Consider the following 23,371-nt stretch of genomic DNA (forward strand, 5'->3'; position numbering starts at 1 on the left):
TGGAACAACCTAAATGTCCGTCAATAAGAGATTGGTCAAATAAATTATGATGTGTCCACAGAGGAAATACAATGAGGCTTTTTAAAAAAAGGATGGCTGTATGAATACCTATTAAGTGAATAAGTCAAGTTGCAAAACAGTATGTGTACCTTTCAGACAAACAGACTGTCCCCGACTTAACGATGCTTCGACTTAGGATTTTTCAACTTCACAATGGTGTGAAAGCGATATGCATTCAGTAAAAGTGGTATTTAGAATTTTGAATTTTGATCTCTTCCTGGGCTAGTGATACGTGCTCTGACACCCTCTCGCCATGCTAAGCAGTGGCAGGGAGTCACAGCTCCCGGTCAGACACGCCATCCCCAAGGTAAATAACGCATACACTTACAACCACTTGGTACCCAGACAATGATTCTGTTTTTCACTTTCAGTATAGTATTCCGTAAATTACATGACATATTCAACATTTTATTATAAAATAGGCTTTGTGTTAGATCACTTTGCCCAACTGTAGGCTAATGCATGTGTTCTGAGTTTGAGGTGGGCTGGGCTAAGCTATGATGTTCAGTGGGTTAGGTTTATTAAATGCATTTTTGGCTTATAATATTTTCAACTTACAATGGGTTTATTGGGGCTTAACCCCATCATAAATCGAGGAAGATCTGTATGTGCTTATATGAGCAAGAGGAAATGTAAGATATGTATCAAATTGTTGACAACAGTCCCCCTTTGGGAAGTAGCCTGGAAATTGAGGAGGGAGGGGAAAAGGCATTTTTTACTTTTTGCTTTTATGCATTTCTGTATATGCAAGTATTTTTCAACTGAGTGCATCATTTTTGTAATCGGAAATAATGCAAATCTGGGTCGAAGACCCTACAACGATAAAATTTTAAATAAAGTCAAAAACAAAAATAAGAATATAACAATATAAAGTAAAAAGATCCACCGTATAAATAAAAAGAGAAAGAAAAAAAGAGTGAAATGAGCTCAGTAGGGTTTTCTGAGTAGAAAACACCTTCCCAAGGTGAGGTGTTTTGGGTCTTTCTGGGCAAGGTAAGACCATCTTTGAACAAGGGCAAAGCCACACACTGGCTGAGACGCAGAGAGGCCCAGCGCGTGGCTGCTGTGGCTGTTCTGCGGAACGAGAACTTTGGCCTGATTTGCAGCCACACAGATGGACCTGGAGATCATCATTCTAAATGAAGTAAGCCAGAAAGAGAAAAAAGATACCATATGATATCACTTATGTGTGGAAGCTTAAAAAAAAATGATACAAATGAACTTATTTGCAAAACAGAGACAGACTCACAGGCATAGAAAACAACCTTACGGTTACCAGGGGAGAAAGAGAGTGAGGAGGGATAAATCGGGAGTTTGGGATTTGCAGATACTAACTACTATCTATAAAATGAACACCGTGGTCCTACTGTACAGCACAGGGAACTATAGTCTATATCTTGTTGGAACTTATGGTGAAAAAGAATATGAAAACGAATATATGTGTGTTCATGTAAGACTGAAGTATTACGCTGTACACCAGAAATTGACACAACATTACAAACTGACTATATGTCAATAAAAATACATAAATACTGAAAAAAAAAACTTTGGCCTTATTCCCTCCGAAGCCTCAACCTGCTTCAGAATTCTTTGGTCCTGGATGAGGTGCATATAGAAAGCAAAACCCCAACAGTTCAGACGCAGGCTGTTCCTGCACTCAGAAAGGAGGGGGCCAGGGAGCTTGGCACCCCCAAACCCTGGGGTCCATTTTTCTAGAAAACAGGAGTCAGTCTGAAGAACGCTACCGTACATCAATAAGGATACAGGTGGCATCAGTCTGGGTACCCGCGGCTCCTTCCTCCAGATGGATCTTCTAGGATCCCTGGCAGAGCTCAGGGCCGCTGCGCCCTGCACGCCCCCTGCGCCCTGCACGCCCCCCGGCATCCCCAGAGGGCCCAGATCCTCACCAGAAGAGCCTGAGTCCCCGCACCAGGTGAGGCCGTCGGCCACGTAACCCAGCAGCGTGTTCTCCAGCGTGAACATCTCCTGCCGGACCCACGTGTACTGATGCGCCAGCTCCTTTGTTCTGCTCCAAAAGACCGTCTGAGAGAGAATGAACACCATCTACTGTTGAGATCATCTGTCATCTAGTATCCATTTACTAAGTCAAAAAAAAAATAAAATAAAATCCACACTTTTTAAACAATGGAAAACATAAGAGTAAATCACCTACAGTAAGGGTAAGTGTTGTTGAGTGCATTACTGCTTTGTGTGTATGTGTGTGTGCACGCGCACGCGCATTCTCTAGGTCACAATGTAAAATGAATGTATTATTCAGGATGGCAGGGGAAAAGGTCTGAAAGCCCCTGATCAAAATCTTACAATAAATCTAAGCTCAAACACATCTAGGGGAGGCATTAGGAAGTTCCAAACTTCCTAAAGTTATCTGCCAAATAATTTTGTCTGTGTGCTACTTCTGGGAAGTGCTATTGATTCTTAAAGAGCTCCATAATCCCAGCTTTCCCCTCAAAACTCTCCCATCGCCGTACAAAACAGGAATAGAACACATACAGTGAGTTTTTTCAGGGTCCCTTGTAAAGGCATAGAAAGTCAAATTTCAGAACAATCTTCTGTCTCATGGATCTATTCACTCCTCATAGGAGGCAGTGGAGGCTACGGTTAAAAGCCTGGGTCCTGGAGTCACGCTGACTTCAGAAACGGCATCACTGCTTACTAGCCGTCTGACCTTGGGCAACCACAGAGTTGCTAAGCCTCACTTTCCCCATCTGTAAAATGGTATCGATAATCATTGCAAGGAACTCCTGAGATGCTGAGATGAAATGAGACAATGCAAATAAAGTGCGTGTCTGTGTCACGGTCACTTATTCGACCAGTGTCCCTGGGTGATGCTTTGCCCAGCGGCTCCTCTGTGAGACCTTGTGCTCAGTGCACCAGCCACAGCTCCAGCTCAGTAGCTCCAGCTCTAACGACGGGAGGAGACACTGTCATTTGTGGCTGGCCCAAGGGCATCGTAAAGATGATTTGAGGCACATTAAATTTTCACCTCAAGTGCTGACTTTAGAGAACATGTACTCTGTTACAGACCTTCTCCAGTATAACTAATGTATTAGAACCCAAGACTCTCTGGCTCTAAATCTTGAGCCATTTACATTTCAACTGCTCACTTTCCAGATGATCAAACGTGAGAAATCACTGGTCACCTAAACTCTCCAAGCCTCGGTTTTTTCACTGGTGAAATGAGGATGCTGATAGCTGACCTGCCTGTTCCACGGGTTGACTGTGAAAACCTAACAGGAGAGTCCTTTGTAAGCAGAAAAGGCACTTAGCAAAGGCAAAATGGCATCGTTGTCACCATCATCATCATCATCACCACCAGAGGTCAGGGAGGGTTTTGCAGTTATATAAGGTGGGTTATTTTTGTTTGGGTTGGATTGGGTTTTGTCTGATTTTTGGCCGACTCGCCTTTCCTCTTTCCATGTCCCCAATTCTCTCTCTTACCTCCCGTCTGCAGATGTCCTAAATCCTGATGACATCTGGTCTCCCCATGGCCTCAGCCTGACCTCGACCCCCGCCAACCATGCCTACACCCTAATACCCAAATTTTCCTCTTTCTTCATTCTGGTCAAAATTCAGTCCCATGACCTCTTCCCTCTGGCTTTTATCTTCAGTTTTAAATCCGTAATTTGACTCAGTTACCTTGTCACAAGGCACAGTTTGACTCGCCAGCTCCATCAGTGGGTGGTAGTCTTCCTCTGTCACCTCGCAGGGGTCCTTAGAAATAAATGCATTCCTGAAGGCCTCCTCGATCTTTTTGCAGTCTCTATCTCTGAGAGATAAAACATGGGAAGTAAAAATGAGTAATTTGTTTTCAAACGTATGCTTAGAGCATAACTACCCCAAAAAATCTCATTGAAGCAGCACCCACTGTGTGCCAAGTAGTTCATACACATCATCTCATCCAGTGTGTGCAGCATTTTTATGAGATGAGCATCACCCTCCCTGCCCTACAAGGTCCTTGCCCTCACGGGGCTCACTCTCTGGTTAGAGAGGCAGACAGTATACAGACCAGCAAATACATTAACAAAGTAAGTACAGATTATGATGAGAATGCAGGAAATCAGTGGGGAATATTGAAGCAATGACCACTTTAGGGAGGCTGGTCAGGAGAGGGCTCCCTGAGACTAAACATTGACAGGGTGTGCTTTTCAGAGAGAAGGCTGCAAGTGCAAAGGCCCTGAGGCAGAAAAGAGCTTGCTGATTTTGAGGAAGTGAAAGAAGAACGGGGAGGGTGGGGGGTGGGCAGTGGTGAGAAATCAAGTCAGGAAAATAACTGACAGGCAGATCCCTCAGGTCTTTCAGACCAAGGAAACAATTTCAGATTTTTGCCCTAATTACCATGGGAAACCAGTGGATGGTTTTAAGCATGAATGTGGCCTCAGCTTTTTGGTGGTTTTGAAGAACCACTCTGAAAAACTCTGTGCTAGCCCCAAAGATGGAGAAAAGTCTCTGAAGCAGAAATTTCAGATCTATGTCCCTTTCCAACAGCTCCTGGTGGTGAGAAGGCAGGCAGGCCAAGTAGAAGAGACTGAGGAGAGGGAGGGGAGCCAGGGCAGATTGCAGCCAGAACTTCCTTTGTGTCTGTGTTAACAAGTGAGCATGAGCCGTCACTTCTAGGGGAAAGAAGGTGGGCTTCCACTGGGAAAGCTCAGGGAGCATCATTACCAGGACAAACTCCAGCCTTTGGACCCAGCACCCTAGGACAGTATCCTAAGGACAGGTCAGGCAGCCTGACTTGGGGGCATGAACACAAGCCCCGAGTTTTCTATCCCTCTGAGCCCTAACCCCAGCAGAGCACATGCAAAGCGGTTTTCCAGAGGGTCTTCTGGAAGCCCTCCTGACTCAGACGGGCCAAGTCGAGTGGCTTATTCCAAGAAATCACAGACTATCAGTGAGGTCACAGGCCCTCACAAGGAAACCACCCTGCGCACCTTCTCTTCTTGGGACAGGAAACGAGGGAAAGCCATTTTGTTGAGGACAAGGAGGGAGGCCCTTGGGTTAGGCTGCCCGTCTCAACCCTGGCTCTGCCTCTTACACTGTGCATCCCTGAGAAAACCACTCAGCCTCTCCCTGCCTCTCTTTCCTCATCCAGAAAGTATCTGCCGAACTCAGATGTCCTGGGATTAAATAAAGCACATGTCAAACGCTTTCGGAACAGTGCTCTGCACAGAATAAGGGTCCAGTCGATATCAGCATTATATTTCCTTCCTTTCTTTTTGTGACCCTTGCTCAGACATTCCTGGCTGTGAGCAGACATCCCCAGCCAGCAGAGGCAGTCACGGCCTGTGGCTCATGGGTTAACCTTGAACATGGCTTATCCTCACAGGGTCCTGAAGGACACATATGGTCAATACATCCCACACCGGGGGTGGTGGGAACGCGCAGGTGCTCGGGGTCGGGTCTGGGGCACATACACAGGCTAGAGGATAGCACCACGCTTGTCCCCTTGTCCAAAAGCAACATGTGTTTCTCCTTGCTCTCAGTTTTGCATGGGCACCCATCCTCACTTTAGTAAAAATCAGCTTAGAAAATGTAACAGTTTCAATGTAAAACAGCCGCAGGACAAAATTCCAGACCAGTCACCCACTAGCTCGGCAAGCTGAAGTAATAATAGCAACAGTACAGGCAGAATTTATCAAGGGCTTCGTATATGTGTCACATACACATTTCATTTAACCTCATACAACTTCTATGAACAAGTATATCAGGATTTGATCTGAGTTAATAAGACCTATAACTGCAGATAGAATTTTATTTTTCTCTCACATATGAATCTAGAGGTCAGTATCTGGAACTGGTAAGACATTCCACATTGTTGGAGACCCATCTGCTCAGTCCAAAATAGCTGCTCCAGTTCCAGCCATCATGACTACATTCCAGCCAGTAGGAAAGGTTAGAGAAAAGAAAGGGGATGAGAAAGGAGAAGGAAGAGGAAGGAAAAGCAACAGCTGCAGTGGACACCTGCCAGCTGCCTTGTAAGAACAGGTACTAGAAAATGTTTATTATTTGCTCTTGTCTTCATTGCCAAAATGTAGTCATAGGGGCACACTTTGCTACAGAGGAAGATGAGAAATGCAGCCTTTAATCTTGATGGCCATTCCACTTCTAAAAGCACGATTTTACTATAAGAAGGTATTACCTCACACCTGTTGGAATGGCTATCAACAAAAAGAACACAAATAACAATGTGGGTGAGGATGTGGAGAAAAGGGAACCCTCATACACTGTTGCAGGGAATGTAAATTGGTGCAGCCACTGTGGAAAACAGTATGGAGTTTTACTCAAAAACTAAAACTAGAACTACCATATGACCCAGCAATTTCACTCTTGGGTATATTTCCAAAAAAGTAAAAAACACAAAAATTCTAATTCAAAAAGATACATGCACCCTAATGTTCATAGCAGCATTGCTTATAATTGCCAAGATATGGAAACAACCTAAGTGTTCATTGACAGATGAATGGATAAAGAAGATGTGGTATGTATATTCAATGGAATACTACTCAGCCATAAAAAAGAACAAAATTTGGCCATTTGCAGGAACATGGATGGACTTGGAGGGCATTATGATAAGTGAAATAAGTCAGAGAGAGAAAGACAAATACTGTATGATATCACTTATATGTGGAATCTAAAAAATACATCACATTAGTGAATATAACAAAAAGAAGTGGACTTACAGATATAGAGAACAAACTAGTGGTCCCAGTGAGGAGGTGGGGAAAGGGCAATACTGGGGTGGGAAAGGGCAATATTGGGATGCAGAAGGGGGAAGTACAAACTATTGGGTGCAAGATATGCTCAGGGATGTATTGTACAGCACAGGGAATATAGCCAAAATTTTGTAATAACTGTAAATGTAAAGTAACCTTTAAAAATGGTATACATTTTTTATTCATTAAAAACAAAAAAATTAAAAAATAAAATAAAAGCACAGTTTTAATTCTAGAGACGGGGCCAGGCTGCAGGCTCTGTCAGAGGTAGATATCACCATTGCCCCAATTTAGGCACAAAGAGGAAACTTTAAGGCTGTGAATTTAACCAAGGTGCCTAAGGTCACCTGATGAGTAAGTGGTGAAGCGGGACTGGACCCCAGGTCGGTGAGAGCCTGGTGGCCAGATGCCCACGGCACTGCTACACACTGGCCCATCCTCCTGTCTTCACCTGTAAGATGGAGATAGTAATACTTCATGCCCTGGAAGTTTTCCAGGATTAAATGAGATAACATGTGACATGCCCCTGGCCCCCGGGAGGGGAGGCCTCTTTCAGGGAGGCCCCTCTGCTTCCCCAACCTGCACAGGACACTTCAACTGTATCCCAGCTCACCTGTAAAACTGGGCCAAGAAACCACTGTCCCCCTGGAGCCGCCCATACATTATAGACTTAAGGGAAAACCATCATTGCATTATGAACTTCGAAACCCATCAACACTTATGGGCCACCGTTATGGGACATTTAGAAGAAAGGTGTTTATCGGCTATTTCACTTTAGGGGATCATGTAATTAAATTCCATTAATGTAATGCATTACTCAGGGCTTTCCTGTTCTCAGCCTACCTCCCTCGTGCAGTCTTAGGCCTCTGTCCTCAGCAACAAAGGGTGAAGGAGAGACGTCTTCCTGAGATGAAGGACAAGGGAATGCCCCACCACGAAAGATCTGGCTGTCAAGAGAAATAGCCATGCCCTGTACCCACCACGTACCGGATGCTTTCATCACCAAAAACCAGAGTCTCGTGGAGAACTCACAAACCTCCAAAATTTTTTATGCTTTGTAGGTATGTGAAGGATAAATACTGCAAACCGTATCAGTAAACAAAGAATGCTGAAGCCATCAAGTCCTCAGCGGCTGCCGCCACCCCCCAGTGAAGACAAGCCTGCAGCCCGGCCTCTGCAGCCACTCACAGTGGTGCCCTCTGAGGGGACTCAATAAAAAAGGACAGGACACTGGCCCTAGATAGCTAGGTGCTTGTCAAATGATTATGAATACAATGAGCCCAAATGTTTGCTCCCTCCCATACATAGAAAAGCACTAAATTCTTTAACTTGAGATGCCTGGTTTTCTTTAGCTAACAAGTAATCTTTTAATGTTCCAACTACCTGGTCTCCGTTGTAAAGCTCCTATATATCCTGGCTCCTCCCCTACCTCTTCGGAGCAGTCCCTCAGAGCCATCTGAGAGGCTGTCATCCCGGCTTGAGTCCTCCCACCAAATAAAACATAACTCTCAACTTTTAGGCTGTGCATTCATTTTAATCGACAGGTATATAGACCTCCTTCAAGAAACATTACCTTAAGAGTTCAAGAGATCCAGGTTAAAAATGTAACACACTTCCTTGTTGAGGTGGAGCAGAGTTTAGAATGTCAGAGTTGAAACAGACTTTGGATGAGTTTATAACTCAACCATCTTCCTTTCCTCTTCTCAGACCAGAGCCCCACAAGCAAGAGGAAATGGAGAGAGGTGATGAGAAGGCTGGGACGGGCTTTAGGAAGCTACTTTTCATCCTTAAAATCAAAAGTAAACATTTCGCCCTGGATGTGCAAGGAAGCATTTTATGGGTGTGTATATATATTTATATATATATAAAGAATTGGGGCCGCGTGTACAGATATGTTTGCAGTACTTATTCACACACGTCCTGGCAGAAATGGGCCTCAAGTTCACCAGTGTGGCTCTAAAAAGGTGGGCCCTTAATTTAGTTATTTGCAAAAATCCACAAGCCTCACTATTGTCCCCCTGGATAGAGCACGGTTCCATCAACTCAAATGGTACCCGAGAAAAAGCTGTTTTGAGTAAGCTGGCTGGGCTCGAGGAAATAGAGGGCCTCGGGGATCCCTGCGTCCAGCGGAGAAGGAAGCGAATCTCTCTGACTGAGAAGCAGCAAGGGAGGGTAAGCGCCATTTCTGGGAGCTCAGGATCGTCTCTTCAACGGCTCCTCCGTTCCGGAGTCAGAGGGCTTAGCTGTGATGCCCCGGGGCACCTGCTGCTCAAGGTCATGCTGTGAAGGGGGTCCTCAGCCCAGAGGCTGCTCCGGGAGCTCTGTCCGTGCCTCTGGTCCCCTCTCAGGGCCGCTCACCCAGAAGGGCTGTCGGATGTCTCAGGTCCTGAGCTCCGGCCACACTCGAGGGTCACCTGCGGAGCTTGGGGAAATGCACAGAGCCAGGCTGCAGACCAACCAAGGCAGGGTGGGGAGAGGGGAAGAGCAGAACCTGGAGTTTTCCAAGGTCTCCCCCACTCCCTCCTCCCCCAGCCCCTGGAAACAGCCCTCTGTCTTCTGTCTCAGTGAACCTGAAGCCGGTGGCACCTTCTGTAAGTGGAATCAGACAGGATTCTTCTTGTGTGACTGGCGTATTTCACTGAGCAGTGTCCTTCCGGCTGGTCCATGTTGTGACACGTGTCAGAATTCCTTTCTCAGTCTGAGTAACATTTCACTGTCGGTTACTCACTGCATTTTGTTTTTCTGTTCACCCGTCTGGGACACTTGGCTCGCTTCTTCCACCCTTTCTTTCATTCTGCAGATACTTATGAGGGGCTTACAGCAAGCCCCACGGCAGGCGCGGGGCTGAAAAAATTAACCCACACTGTGTCTATCCTCAGGGCACTCATGCTTTGGTAAAGGGTGGACAAAGACCAAAACAAATTACAATTAGAGCCCTGGTGACTGGCCCGAAGCACTCAAATTTGCAAACACAATCAAAAGGAGACGGTTTTCGAATTTTACACTCCAGAGGATAGAAACAGGACTTAAAATAGGAAAAAAAAAAACTTGATTAAACGTGAGGCAGCACCCTCACTTTGGGAACGATTTTTCTGTTTTCTGCCCCGGTTGTCATGACACACGCCCAGCCGATCTATGTTTATAACCACCGTGGGCTTCTCATTGACCACCTTCTGCCCTCACTTCCTTTGGTGGGCTCCAGAGTGATTAGAGACATGTAGCCAACAAAAAGGGATGTTTCTTAGGGCGTCTGGGCTCAGCAGAATATAAAGCAGCCTTTGAACAAGGCTTTTATATAGAGCTTGGAATAGCTTGGGGGGGGGGTTATTTTACGTTAAGTGAAAAAAGTAGGCCTCAACTCAGAGAAATAGGAAAAGAAAATGCATCAGACTTGACACTGGAGTTGTCTCTGGGAAGAGACATCAAGGGGAACCTCCACTTCCACCCTGTATCTTCCTGTTGGTTTATGATAAGAATGGATGCCTGTGTTCTCCATTATCCAAACCTCTAGAAAAGGAGAGGTTACATTTTTTAAATTGAAGCTACAGTATGATCACAACCAATTTTTAAAAACAGAATAAAAAACCCACAGTAATCACACCATGTCTTAAAAATAGTTGTGCCTGGTTTGTGGGAGTAGAAAGGTTGCTCTGTGACCTTCTCTTCCTTATATTTTGAATTTTTCTATACTAAGCATATATTACCATGGGAGTCATGGCAGAATTTTCAGTTTCTTTTCAAGTTGCTTGAGCAATTAGACGAAGGGCTGAGACTCTCGGAAGGTCTTAAGACATGAGAAGAGCTCATGTCCAAACCCCCGTGGTCGTCACCTGTTATTTTTATGCCCCTATCCCCCCCATCTCTGGGCTACAAAGTGTCATTTCTCATCCCTCATCCAGCTAAAGACAACACCTTGTAACCAGGCAAGACTTAGGGCTGGTGGCACAAACCCACGTCTCAAGGCCTAATGACATGAAATACGGGGTGGGGTGGGGGCCACGGCTGGGCCCCTCTTCCAATGCATCTTTCTCTCCAGTTTAAAGACTGCCTTGCACCCTTAAGCAAAACTGGATTGTCAGATCGCACCCTCACGTATCACAGATTGTAGCCCGAATCAAACTTTGTGAACAGTGTCAAGGAGACAGGTAATTGAGAGACTCAGACAAAGCAAGGACCGGACACCATATCCTGTAACCCCCTGGGATCCAGCCTGTCTTCCTCCCTGGCCCAGAATAATAGATAAATTTACTGAGTGAGGTTTTGCGAGGTTCCTTACTCAGCCAGAAGGGATGAAGAGATGAAACATCTCCGTTTTTGCCCCCAGAGAGCTCTCCAGCCTGCATGATCCCCTAGGGACTCGTGCCTCTCAGATTCTGAATGTATATTCTATAAGGGATCCTTTTTCCAAGGACATCCTACTGAGGGCATTCAAGAGAGAAGGCTCTTCATTCTAGTAAACATCACTAGGCTCTCTGCCTGGAGGCCCAGCTGACAAGGGGATTAGAACAGCTCACTCACTCGCCTTCCTTTCTTCCCCTCGGGAGCACCCCTCGCCTCCAATTAAGTAAAGCCAGCTGCTCTAGCTGCCCCCTGCCTGGGATCCAGAGTGTGCAGGGTTGTATGTGGAGATGCTGGCGGTGAAAAGGAACATGGAGCCAGCCTGGCACTCACAGGAGGCCCTGTGTTCTCTGGACCGCAAGTCCAGGGCACCGACATCAGATAAGGACCCAGGTGATCGTGATAGACTTCGATGTGAGCAGACAAAGGCAATGTCCAAACCACACACACACACACACACACACACACACACACACACACATATACAAATACATACACACACATACACATACATACACACATACATACATACACACACACGCACACACATACACACATGTACACACACACGTACACACACACAGACATACACACATGGACCAAACATCCGTTTATAGCAGCTTATCTGAGGGACAGCTGCTTCTTCGTCAATTACGGCTTCAGCTTTGCCTTATTCTTCCAGCCTGATGGAGAAGATTTATGAAGATTCTTTATCACAGAATTACTCCCTTCCCCTCTGCTTCCTGGCAGCATCCAGGCAAAGCCAGCATCCTTGAATCATGGCCAAAATCTCGTAAAACAAGTCCAAATCCTACAAATCTTTTCTGACATCGTGGAACGGAGCCCCCCTTGCCTTCCTGGGTCCCTGTGAAGAGAGGTCAGCCTTCTTGCAAATTGTGATAAATCCACCTTGTTCAACCAGAGCAGTGGGTGGTCCTGGGGGACCAGGCGGGGGGTGGGGGGCCAGGGGTAAGTGACAGCAACCAGCAATCTGAATCTGAACAATCAAGAGGCTTGTGAAAATCCTCATGCCTCCACCAGTGTTTATGGCTGACAAGCTTCCGAAAGACCTGACTTGTCAATGAGCAAGTGTCTGTGTTGACCTGGAGGCTCAGTTGGCTAGCGGTTTCCTGTTTGCCTCTTTAATTAGTGACGGTGACCTGGGAGTGCAACGCACGCAGGCCAGGCACAACTGTCAAGATTCAAGGTCAAAGGATGTCCACCCCCTTCCTACCACTCTGCTCCTTCCAACAGACCCATGACGCACCCCCACGAGTCACTCCCTCCTATTCACTTTTCATCCCTGCTCCCTACCTCCGACAGGCGCAGGCAGGTGGTCTCCAGAGCCCAGAGGCAGGAGGACATGCCAGGAGGAGGAAGGAGAGGGCACAGACAGCACAGGATACTCCCCACGGGCCAGGCCCCGTGCTAAGGGCTCACCTCGTGCCCACCCTGTTTAACTGTCACACCCGCCCCACGGGGAGGGCGCCACCACCACCCTGCCTTAGAGCTGCCGGAGCTCAGAGCTTAGGAAAGTGCCCAAAGCCAAACAGTCAGCAAGTGGCAGAGCTGCCTATGGGCCCAGCCCTTCTCTTTTAGTTAGATGATGCTGCCTCCCACAGGAAATTTTAAATCGTGGCCCTAACTACCCCCAGGACAAAGCTGGTCCTAAGAGAACTGAGGGCCTAAGACCCCAGAGGAGTTGTTTCCCTGCAGCTCTCGCACGTAGTCGAAGACCAGATGTTGAAGGACTAGGAAGTGAGTGGAGTAAGAGGGAATGGGGCAGAAAGGGTTAAAGTTCTTGGTTAAAAAAAGTCTGATGCTATGTGAACAAAAAAAGGTATATTTGGTGGTTAAATCGATTTTGTGGGTTGTCAGCCTACTTGAGGCCTCATAACTCTACCGTCACCTCTCTTGAAACCTACATCCTTCCTGCAAATGATTACATTTCAAAGGCCGCGTCAATAAAGCAACATCACTTTCATATAACGCGTTACTCCCCAGGGAAAGAGCTCACATCCCAAATCCTCTTCCCTGAAAGCACTTAAATCCCGAGGGGTAAATACACTCATTCTATGAATTTTCCTGCTGTCAAGTCCTGCAGGGCAGCTCGTTTTGGCCCCAAGAAAACGTGGTGGTGAACTCAGCTGTGAATTCTCAAATTTGAAGCCGACAGAAGCCTGCATTGAAGGTGAAGACTGCCACCTAGTGGGAGAAGAGAGAATCGGCGCGATTCCCTGAGAGGAGAATTTTTCTAAGCGGGGTCCTAAAATCAGAAGACTCTTCAGGCTGAAGGTAAGTTCAGAAATCATTATTTCATTAATCTAGCAAATATTTACTGAGCATCTACTATGTGCTCGGCACGTTTATGAACATGTAAGATACACCAGTGAACAAAATAGAAAAGAGAGAAGAACCGTTTTAGAAGAAGGCAGTGACCAACAGTATCAGATGCTCTTCACGGGTCAAGGAATATGAACTAACCATCTGAATTATCCCCAGGGAAGTCATGTCAAGAGCTGGTTTAACTTCCAAACACTATGGGGTCAGAGGGAGGGGTGTTTGCCTATGTTTTTGTTATTGATTCTTAGGGTTTGGTATATATATATATAATATATATATATAATATAAATATATATATATATTGGTCTTTGTGTTTTGTGAATTTATTTGGGGGGAAGACTTTGGGAAATAAACACTGTCTCTATTTAACTATAAGTGTATCATTAAGAAAACAGTTTCCCCAAATTTATCCTTCCATGCCCTCTCCTTTCATCCTCACTTCAAAACTAAGTATGCTTTCTCTTAGAATAGAAAGTCATTTCCTTACTAATTGTCTTTTGGGATGAAAGTTTTCCTGCAACTGCAAAGCAAAACACATAGCAAAATAAATTTAATGTTGAAGTTTGAATCATTCTGCAGCAGTCATTTGTAATCCCTTAGATCAAATTCTTGTACTCATTAAAATCTGTTTATCATTATTATAATAACCACATGTTATAAATATAAATGTATAAAATATGTTTATAGTAATAAAATACAACTTTACCTATTTTATATTTCCATTCTTTTGTTCAATAAATACAGAATGCTTTCAATGTGCCAGGCAGAGCCCCAGGTACGCTCTGAGGAGTCAGCAGTTATGAAGACATACACACAGCCCCTGACCTCCAATGCTTTCAGTCTGAAGGGAATCATTGTTATTAAGTAAGAGACAGCAATAATGTGGATTGTGTGGTTGCTAAGGGAGTGTAGCGCATTGGGACTAACTCTCGCTTAAGGTTGGATCTTTTTAAAATTCCACGTAAGAAAAAATGTTAAGTGACTTCATCTTGATGACTATGTGACCCCTGGCTACCTCTGACCTCAAATTGTTCTCCTTTGCCTGCTGGGACCCCAAACTGTCCTTCTTTCCTTTTCTCAAATGCATCAAGCTTATTTCTGTCTAAAGTTTGTAGATACAATACCAACATTCAAAACATAAGACATTCCTATACACTTTCCACACACAATTAGAAAACATTTAAAATATATATATGTATCCTACGTACTCTATATTGTACTATATTCCATATATTAAATACTACATATTACATACTGTGTATTGAAACTGTATTATGCAGTATACATTACCTCAAAGTAGGGTACGTATAAATATCCTACATATACATATGTATATATTCTACTTTGAAATAATGGCAATAGAACTATAGGAATGCAAAAATAGGAAATATTGAACCATAAATTTAACAAAATATAGGCAAGCCTTGTACTCTGAAAATAAAACATTGCTGAGAAAAAAAAATTTAAATGCCTCAAGAAACAGAGAAACATACCATAGTCATGGGTGGGAAAGCTCAATATTAAGATGGTAAATATCACTAAGATGTACCTCTAGAGTTAACAAATCAAAATTTCAGCATGCTTTGTCAAAAATATTAACAAGTTGATTCTAAAACTTATGTGGAAGTACAAGCCAACCAAAGTAATCAAAGGAATAAAAGCTGGAGGGCATCAATTATTTGACTTCAAGACTTACTAAAGAGCTTCAGTTATCTAGACAAGGTGCAGTGGTAAAATAATAGATATAAGTCAAGGAAATAAAACAGAGAATTTAGAAATAAACCCATATATACATGGCGCAGTAGATTGAATGTTCGTGGCCCTCCAAAAGTCATATGTTGAAACCTGTTTCCCAAGGTGATGGTATCAGGCGGTGGGGCTTTGGGGGTGGTTAGGTTATGAAGGTGGAGCCCTCATGAATGGGATTAGCACCCTTATAAAAGAGACCCAGAGAGCTCCCACCTCCCTTCCCCAGTGTGAGGACACAGCTGTCTATGAACTAGGGGAAGTGGGTTCTCACCAGAGCTGAATCTTGGATTTCCAGCCTCTAAAACTGTGAGAAATAAATTTCTGTTGTTCACTAGCCACCCTAATTCTGTTACAGCAGCTGGCATTGACTAAGACATGGTCAACTGATCTTCAGGAAGGGAGCTAAAGAGAGTCAATGGGGAAAGGAAAGCTTTTTCAATAAATGATGTATAGCAAATATGTTTTCATATGTGAAAAAAAAAAAATGAAATTGACCCTTACTTCACTCCACACACAAAATTAACTAGAAATGGATCAGAGACCTAAAGCACAAGTTATATAAGAAAAAACACCAGCCACCCACTCCCACACGCTCAACAGTCCAGTGCCGCGTCTCCTCCGTAGCTCTGGGTTCTGAGATCTCAGCTGGACATTTGTTTTCTCCTTAGTTGTATTTTTTTGTGATGCTCAATGGACTTTAAATAAAAAAAATAAAAAAAACCAAAAAGTTAAAAAAAAGAGAGAGAGAAGGAACAAATTAGACCTTATAAAGATTAAAAAAAAACTGCTCTATAAAAGTCTGCATTAAAGAATGTGAAAAGGTAAGTCATGAAATGGAAGTGTTTTCAGAGACATCTCGCAAAGGACTTATATCCAGAGTACCTAAACTGCCTACAAGCCAACAGTCAGAACAAAACCCTAACTTTTAAGATTGGCAAAAGACACGAGTAAATATTTCAATAACCTGTGAGACGATGTTCAACATCATTAGTTGTGCGGGAAATGCAAATTAAAGTCACCATTATAAAGCCACCACAGACCAATTAGAATGTCCAGCTTGTAAAAGCCTGAAGGTAAGTTCAGAAGGTAAGCTGACATCCAGTAGGGTGTCTCTACTTTCTTGCTAGACATTGATTTACATATTTTAGAAGTTTATATAAACAGAATCATATACTACATACTCTTTTGTCTGTGACTTCTTTCATGGCTTTGGTGTGATGTCTTTAGAATTCACTCACGCTGACTCCAAGAGTGTTAGCAAGGATGTATAACAACTAGAATATTCACACCCTGAGAGTGAACACATAAACCTGTACAATCACCTGGTAGAACAGTCTAGTAGTTTCTTAAGTAGCTAAACCACCCGGCTCAGCTGTCTCACTTCTGGACATTTACCCAAGAAGAAGGAAACCACGTGTCCACACAGTAACTTGTGTACTAGCAGTCGCAGGGGCTTTATTCAAAACACCCAAAGGTGAAGACAAGCTAAGCGCCCATCAACAGGCGAGTGGATAAGCAGATTGTGGTAGGTACCACAGTGGACTGTTACTCTGCAATGCAAGGGAAGAAACTGTTAACACCTGCCACAGCGTGGGTGAATTCTAAAGACATCGCATCAAAGCCATGAAAGAAGTCACAGACAAAAGCATATGCAGTATATGATTCTGTTTAGATAAACTTCTAAGATATGTAAACTAATGTCTAGTAAGAAAGTAGAGATACCCTACCGGGTGTCAAGACGTTAATAATGTAAAGAATGTGGGAAATGATACAGAGACAAACAGATCATGAAACAGATTAGAGCCCGGAAATGAACTAACGCACTTGATATACAGCAGGAGCGGCATTACAAAGCCTGTGATAAAAGATGGAGTACTTGATAAACAGGATTCATACAACTGACTATCTGTCTGTAGGAAAAAAAAAAATGAAATTAAGTTCCTACCTTAACAACACACACAAAGGAATATTCCAAATGGATAAACACTTAATAAAAAAAATCAAAAGTTTAAAAATTTTAGATAATATGTGACATTTTTGTGACCTCTGGTAAAAAATAAGTTCTTAAACAAGATACAAAAGGCATAGCCATAAAAGAAAATATAAATAAGAGTACACTGAAATCTTCAGTAAGACACAGGACCCAAAAAATAAAGGCAAGAGTCAAAACACAGATTGGGAGAATGTATTTGCAATCCACATAACTGACAAAAAATTGGAATCCTGAATGTGTAAAAAGGAAAGACAATCCAATATAGAAACAGGCAAAAGGCAAAAATAAGCATTTCACAGAAGAAACCAGAATGACCAGTAGACACATACAAGTACAATCAATTGTATTTGTCATCAGGGAAACAAACATTAAAGCCACAAAGAGATAGCTAAAATTGTTTGACAATCCAAGTGACAGTGAGGCTGTCCAGTAACAAGTAAATCCACACTGCTTTTGTGAAAGGAAATTGATGCCACAAATTTGGAGACGAGTTTAGCCGTATTAATGTGGTAGATACTGTTGCTTCCCAACCCAAATAGATTCCCTATCCTTCTTTCCTCTTGGCAAAGCATGTCTCCTATCATAGTGATTCCAAGTATCAAGTACTCACTCTGCAAGCTTCCTTTACAGTTTGGGGAGCCGTGCAAATGAAATTCAACGAGGAAGCACAGAGGCAGTTGAGGGAGGGCTTCTGGGAAGGATGTTATTCCCCACTAAAGAGATTTGCAATGAGAGCACTCTTGCCCATCCACTTGCTCTCTGTTCCTGGGTATTATGCTATAATGTCTGGAACGGCAGCAGCCATTTTGTGACAAGAAGCTCAAGGATGAAAGCCACCCCAGGGAGATGAAGGAGTGAAAAGCCTTGGGCCATCAGTGAGCTGCTGAACCTACCTGAGGACCACCCCACTTCTGGATGTCTTGTTATGTGTGTCTATAAAAATCTCTTGTTATAAACTACTTTCAGTTGAGTATTATTTTACTTGCAGCCAAAAGCATCTTAATCGGTACACCCAGTGTCATGGGCTAAATTGTGTCCCCCAAAAGATGTTAAAGTCCTAACTGCCAGTCCCTCGGAATGTGAACTTATTTGGAAATAAGATCTTTGCAGATGATCGAGGTAAGGTGATGGGGTAAGGGTGGCCCTTAATCCAATGTGACCAGAGTCCTTAGAAAAGGGGGACATGTGCACACAGAGACAGAAAACACACACAGAGGGAAGAAAACCTGAAGACACAAAGAGAGGGTCATCTGCAAGGTAAGGAACGCCTGAGGCTTCTAGACACTAGGAGAGGGGCATGGAACAGGATCCTTCCCACGGCCCTTGGAAAGAACCCACCCTTCTGACACCTTGAGTTCAGACTTCTGGCGTCCAGAACCATGCGACAACACATTTCTGTCGGTTAAGCTGCCCAGCTGGTGGTACTTTGTTATGGCAGCCTTGACAAACTAGCACCCCCAGTGGAGGTGAAGACAGCATGCTCTGTGACTCAGTAATTCTCCCTCTAGCTAGACATCTTAGAATAGCTATACACACTAGCAGATGTGTGTTTTAGCATTGTTTAGGTCAGCAAAAAACAAAAAAATAACAACAAAAAAAAACCTGAGAATAAGGGAATCTATTAATCAATGTAGGATATGGTCATTCAGTAAGATACTACAGAGCAGTTAAAATTAATGAACTAGTGCTCATATGTCAACACAGATACATCCTTTAAATAATTTAATTAAAATCACCAAAACCTATCATTAAGTGGAAAAAGCAATGTTTATTCTACAAAGCAAAACACAAAATAAATACAAATTAAAGTTAAAATGCAGAAACATCTTCCCTTATCAGATTGACAAAAATTAGAAAGTTTGAAATCATCCTATGCAGTGAACACGTGAGGAAATCAATTCCCATTGCCTCATGAGGAGAATTGTCTCATATGGAGAAATTTGGCTATTTTCAAAATGGAAAATGGTATGTTTTTTGACTTAGTGTTGCCACTCCTAGGATTCTACCTTACACATCCAAAGATTTTATTGCAACAGTGTTTGCAATATATTGCAAAAGATTTAAAACAACCTAAACATCCATCAATACAAGTCTAGAATATGGTGATAAAGTGGAATCCTATTAGAATGAGACAGAACTACATTGATAATGAAGATACAGGGTTTTGTGAAAAAGAAGGTGAGACACAGAAGAGAAGATGTGTGGAGAACAAAAGAATATATGAATGTATGCTTACATATTCAGAGAACATTTCTAGAAAGATACAGGTAGTTGCCTCTGAGAAGGAAGACAAGAAAATGCAAGGAAAAGGTGTTTTGATTTTATCTCTAATTTGTTATTTCTTTTAAAACTAGGGGAAAAGATCTGAAGCAAACATGACAAAAATTGTATTGTCTGTTAGTTCTGCAGGATGAGTAAATGGACATTATAATATTGTTCCATGGATATTTCAATGCATTGAACATTTTCATAATTTAACGTGTTTAAGTTTTAAAAAGAAAATAATTGGGAGGAGATACGGACTAGGAATAAGGAATATTGAAGAAGGAAAAGGAAGTGCCTTGGGTGGGGAGGATGAAGGAAACTAGACATGATGAAAACAGAAGTACGGTTTTCAGATGTGAACTGACACAGTCATACCCTTGGTTTCCAAAACGCCTTTTCAAAATTTTACTAAGAAATATTAAATAAATATGAAATCAGATCCCCAAAATGTGACCAATTGTCTTTGGTCTATGTCTCACACAGTCCTTAGCAGTTTTCTTTTTTTTTTTTTTAGGGGGGAGGTAATTAAGCTTATTTATTTAATTATTTGAATGGAGGTACTGGGGATTGAATCCAGGACCTCATGCCTGCTAACTGCACACTCTACCACTGAGCTATCCCCTCCTCCCCAGTCCTCTACAGTTTTAAATCTCTTCCACTTCAACTGTATGTTTTCAGTCTTTTTTGAGTCTTAAATAATTCCCAGGGAGATTTAATTACTGCCAACTTTGACACTGCTCTAGATAAGTTAATTCACAAATGAAGTCTTACTCCTAGAAGCCAAGGTAATGAGGGAGGCAATTTTATTATGAATTTCACAATATTTGAACCAAGAGGAACCAAAGACAGAAATAACTTTGTAACGTTTGCTTGACAGTCGTAAGAGAAAATAAACATTTAAACTGTATCAAGGCAAATACAGATCATGGCCAAGTGAACGCGATGCGGGAATTGTTAACACCCCTTCCAATGAAGCTTTACTAATTGCTTCAAAGTATCCAGAGACTAAAGGTGTAGATAGCTTTCTGCTATGTGGCTGTACCATGTTTGATACATTCAGGCAGGAAGCAGAGAACTGAACTTAGCAATTTTTTGAATGTCACATTGTAGAAGAAATGTGAATTGTGTCTCTAAAACTGCTTAGCTGAGGCCACCCACTGAAGGAAGTCTATATCGTCCTTCTGGGACCCTCCTTTTTTTTTTTAATTGTCGTATTCCCTACTATTTAGAATTCCATTCTTGAGGATTAAGTGATTTTGTATTCTTCTCTATATTAAAATTTTTTTCTGAGTGTTCTATAATGGGCATGTTTTACTTTTATAATTAGAAAAAACTGAGTCATTGGACGGAAGTGAGAATGTCATTCTCATGCTTGGTTTATTCTTCAAGTTTCTGACCTCCATGATCACTTTTTTTGTCTTTAAAAACAAGGTTCCCATCACCCCTTCCTTCCAGAGCAGGTCTTTACTGGTGACATTTTCTTGAAAAACAGGCTCCCCTAATCCCCACTCAGATCAACTAGAAAAACTCGTAAATATAATTACTTCTTCCCTTTCAAGACTTTAGCCTTTGAAACACACGCACGCGCACACACACACACACACACACACGTACACACACAAATACGAAAGTAATTCTTGATTTCATCTATCATTCAGTTTCCTGTTTTGTTCTCACCATCTTGCATCTGTCCTTTCCACCACAGTTCATTTTGACAAAACGGAACAAAACAAAACAAAACGAAACTTTGTCCTGGTAGTTTTCTGACCTGATCTAGGTCTAAGGCAAGACATAGATCTTTAATGACAAGGAAAACTATCCTTTAATGGCAAGAAAAATGCCTGGCCACTTCTAAATTCATTGATTGCAAAAAAAAAAAAAAAAAAAAAAAAAACTCTTAACTGACCCCTGTTTTAATTACACTATCCATTTCTCTGTACAAGTTGTCTGTCCTTTACACAATCAACAGGCTACTCTCCAGTAGAACTTTCATTTTTACTCACTTAGGTGTTTATGTACCTACTCTTAAATATGTTTATGCTTCTTGTTTTTGCTTTAATTATATGCTTTAATTAAATTGTTCATAAATAAATTGGATAAGTGGAAAAGGAAAAAAATATTTTTTCCTATGAAAACTAAGTGGAATTTTTTGGTAAAAATGACCAAGGTGAGTCACTTTAAAAATGTGGTTGAACTTGACATTGGCAGGCTGATTGTCAAAGATCATAGGAGACTGGAGAAATCCAGAAGCATTCTTTACTTAGATGACTTCTCAGTCCGCTTTAAAGAAGCTGCCTCTCAAAGCACTCCCAATTTCTTCCATCCTGGACCCTTCCTTATCCATCCAACCACCATGCCATTTCTGTTCTCCTTGCCAGCAGACCCCTGGCAAGAGTGGTCCATGTCCAGTCTCCAATTCCTCTGTTCCCGTTTTTTTCTTAAATCCATTCCAGACAGGCTTTCTCCATAACCACTCCTCTAAAACTGATCTTGTCAAAGTCATCAATCCATCGGTCAGCTTTTAGTTTTCATTTCACTGAACCAGTCAGAATCACTTGAGTAAGATGATAACAGTTCCTCCTTATGAAACAGCTGCTCTTAAACTTCTGTGCACCACTGATTTGCACATTTATATCTTCAGCCCAGATGTCTCTCAGATCCTCTAGACTCATGCAACCCAGCTTCCTATTCAGCACTTGCCCTTGAATAACAATGGATATTGCAAAACTGACACGTACAAGCCAAACTGGTGGTTCCTTTCCCAACTTGCTTCACCCCAGCCTTTCCTGTTTGAACAATGGAAATTCATTTTTCTGGAAACTCAGCCCAGAAATCTTGGAGTTATTGTTGTTTCTTCTTTTTTCTAATATCCCCATAGAAAAGTCCATAGCAAATCATACCGAATCTACTTCCAAAATGCATCCAGAATATGTCCTCTTCTCACCACTGTCCATCACTATCCAGGTCACAATCTCCTCTGACCCCAACTACCACAAGAATCTCTATATGGTCTCCACGCCCCTCTCTTAGCCCCGCTACCATCCACTCTCCACCCAGCAGCCAGTGTGATCCCTTTAATAAGGTGTCAGATACTGGTACACTCTCTATACATTACTGTTTATCACTAGTGGGATGTATCCTACATCCAAAAACCAAAAGAACCAGAAAGACATGTAGACATCTTGTTAGCAATAATAATAATAATAGACATAAATATACATAATTACATACGAAAGCAAATACATTAATTTCATTAATATTATTAGGAACCAAGATTTTTAGTGTCAGAGAAAAGAGATCTAAACATAAAATTTAAAAATATTAGATTAAAAACCTTGTGCCTTTTACTTTACATTGGAATTATCAATATGGACTCCTGATTTCTCTTTCTCTAAAAGGAAGGTTCTATTCGAGAACCGTCTACTAAAAAAGCCGAAGAGTTATGACAACCCAGTGGCAATTAGCACTCTAATGTAGTCTCTAAATTTCGTTTTCACTGAAAGTAAGGAGGATGCCCTGCAGAAATGGCCAGTCCTCGCTCTAGGGCAGGACATTCACAAGATGAGCCTGATATCTTATTGTGACAAAAAGAAATGAAGCTCTCAGAAACTAGTGGGGTCATATCAAAATGTCACAGAGCCAGCTTAAAGGGCCTCCCACCAGCCAGAGGGAGCAATTTAAACAAAAACAGAAGAGTGAGGTGAAGAACTGATACACACCAAACATATAAAACCCGTGGGTTCATAATGATATTTTAAAAAGAAACTCGTAAGTCATCTCTAGAAGTTGATGGGGCATTAACCAACTCATTATTCTGTAAGTTGATAAATAAAGGAAAAGAGTTAAGCATTTATTCTTTCTTTTATGGACTCCATTTCAGGGTAACCAAACG

General features: G+C 42.4%; 1 protein-coding gene across 1 annotated transcript in view; it reads right to left on the bottom strand.

The window, feature by feature from the left end:
- Window positions 1-23,371, bottom strand: part of CD38 (CD38 molecule) — a 47,948-nt gene that overhangs the window by 14,296 nt on the left and 10,281 nt on the right. Inside the window, exons 2-3 of the mRNA XM_010991012.3 lie at window positions 3,718-3,847; window positions 1,968-2,103 (exon numbers count right to left, since the gene is read on the bottom strand). Coding sequence (XP_010989314.2) covers window positions 1,968-2,103; window positions 3,718-3,847 — 266 coding nt within the window. The remainder of the gene's footprint in view (window positions 1-1,967; window positions 2,104-3,717; window positions 3,848-23,371) is intronic.

Source organism: Camelus dromedarius, chromosome 1 (genome assembly GCF_036321535.1).
Source record: "Camelus dromedarius isolate mCamDro1 chromosome 1, mCamDro1.pat, whole genome shotgun sequence".
NCBI lineage: Eukaryota > Metazoa > Chordata > Mammalia > Artiodactyla > Camelidae > Camelus > Camelus dromedarius.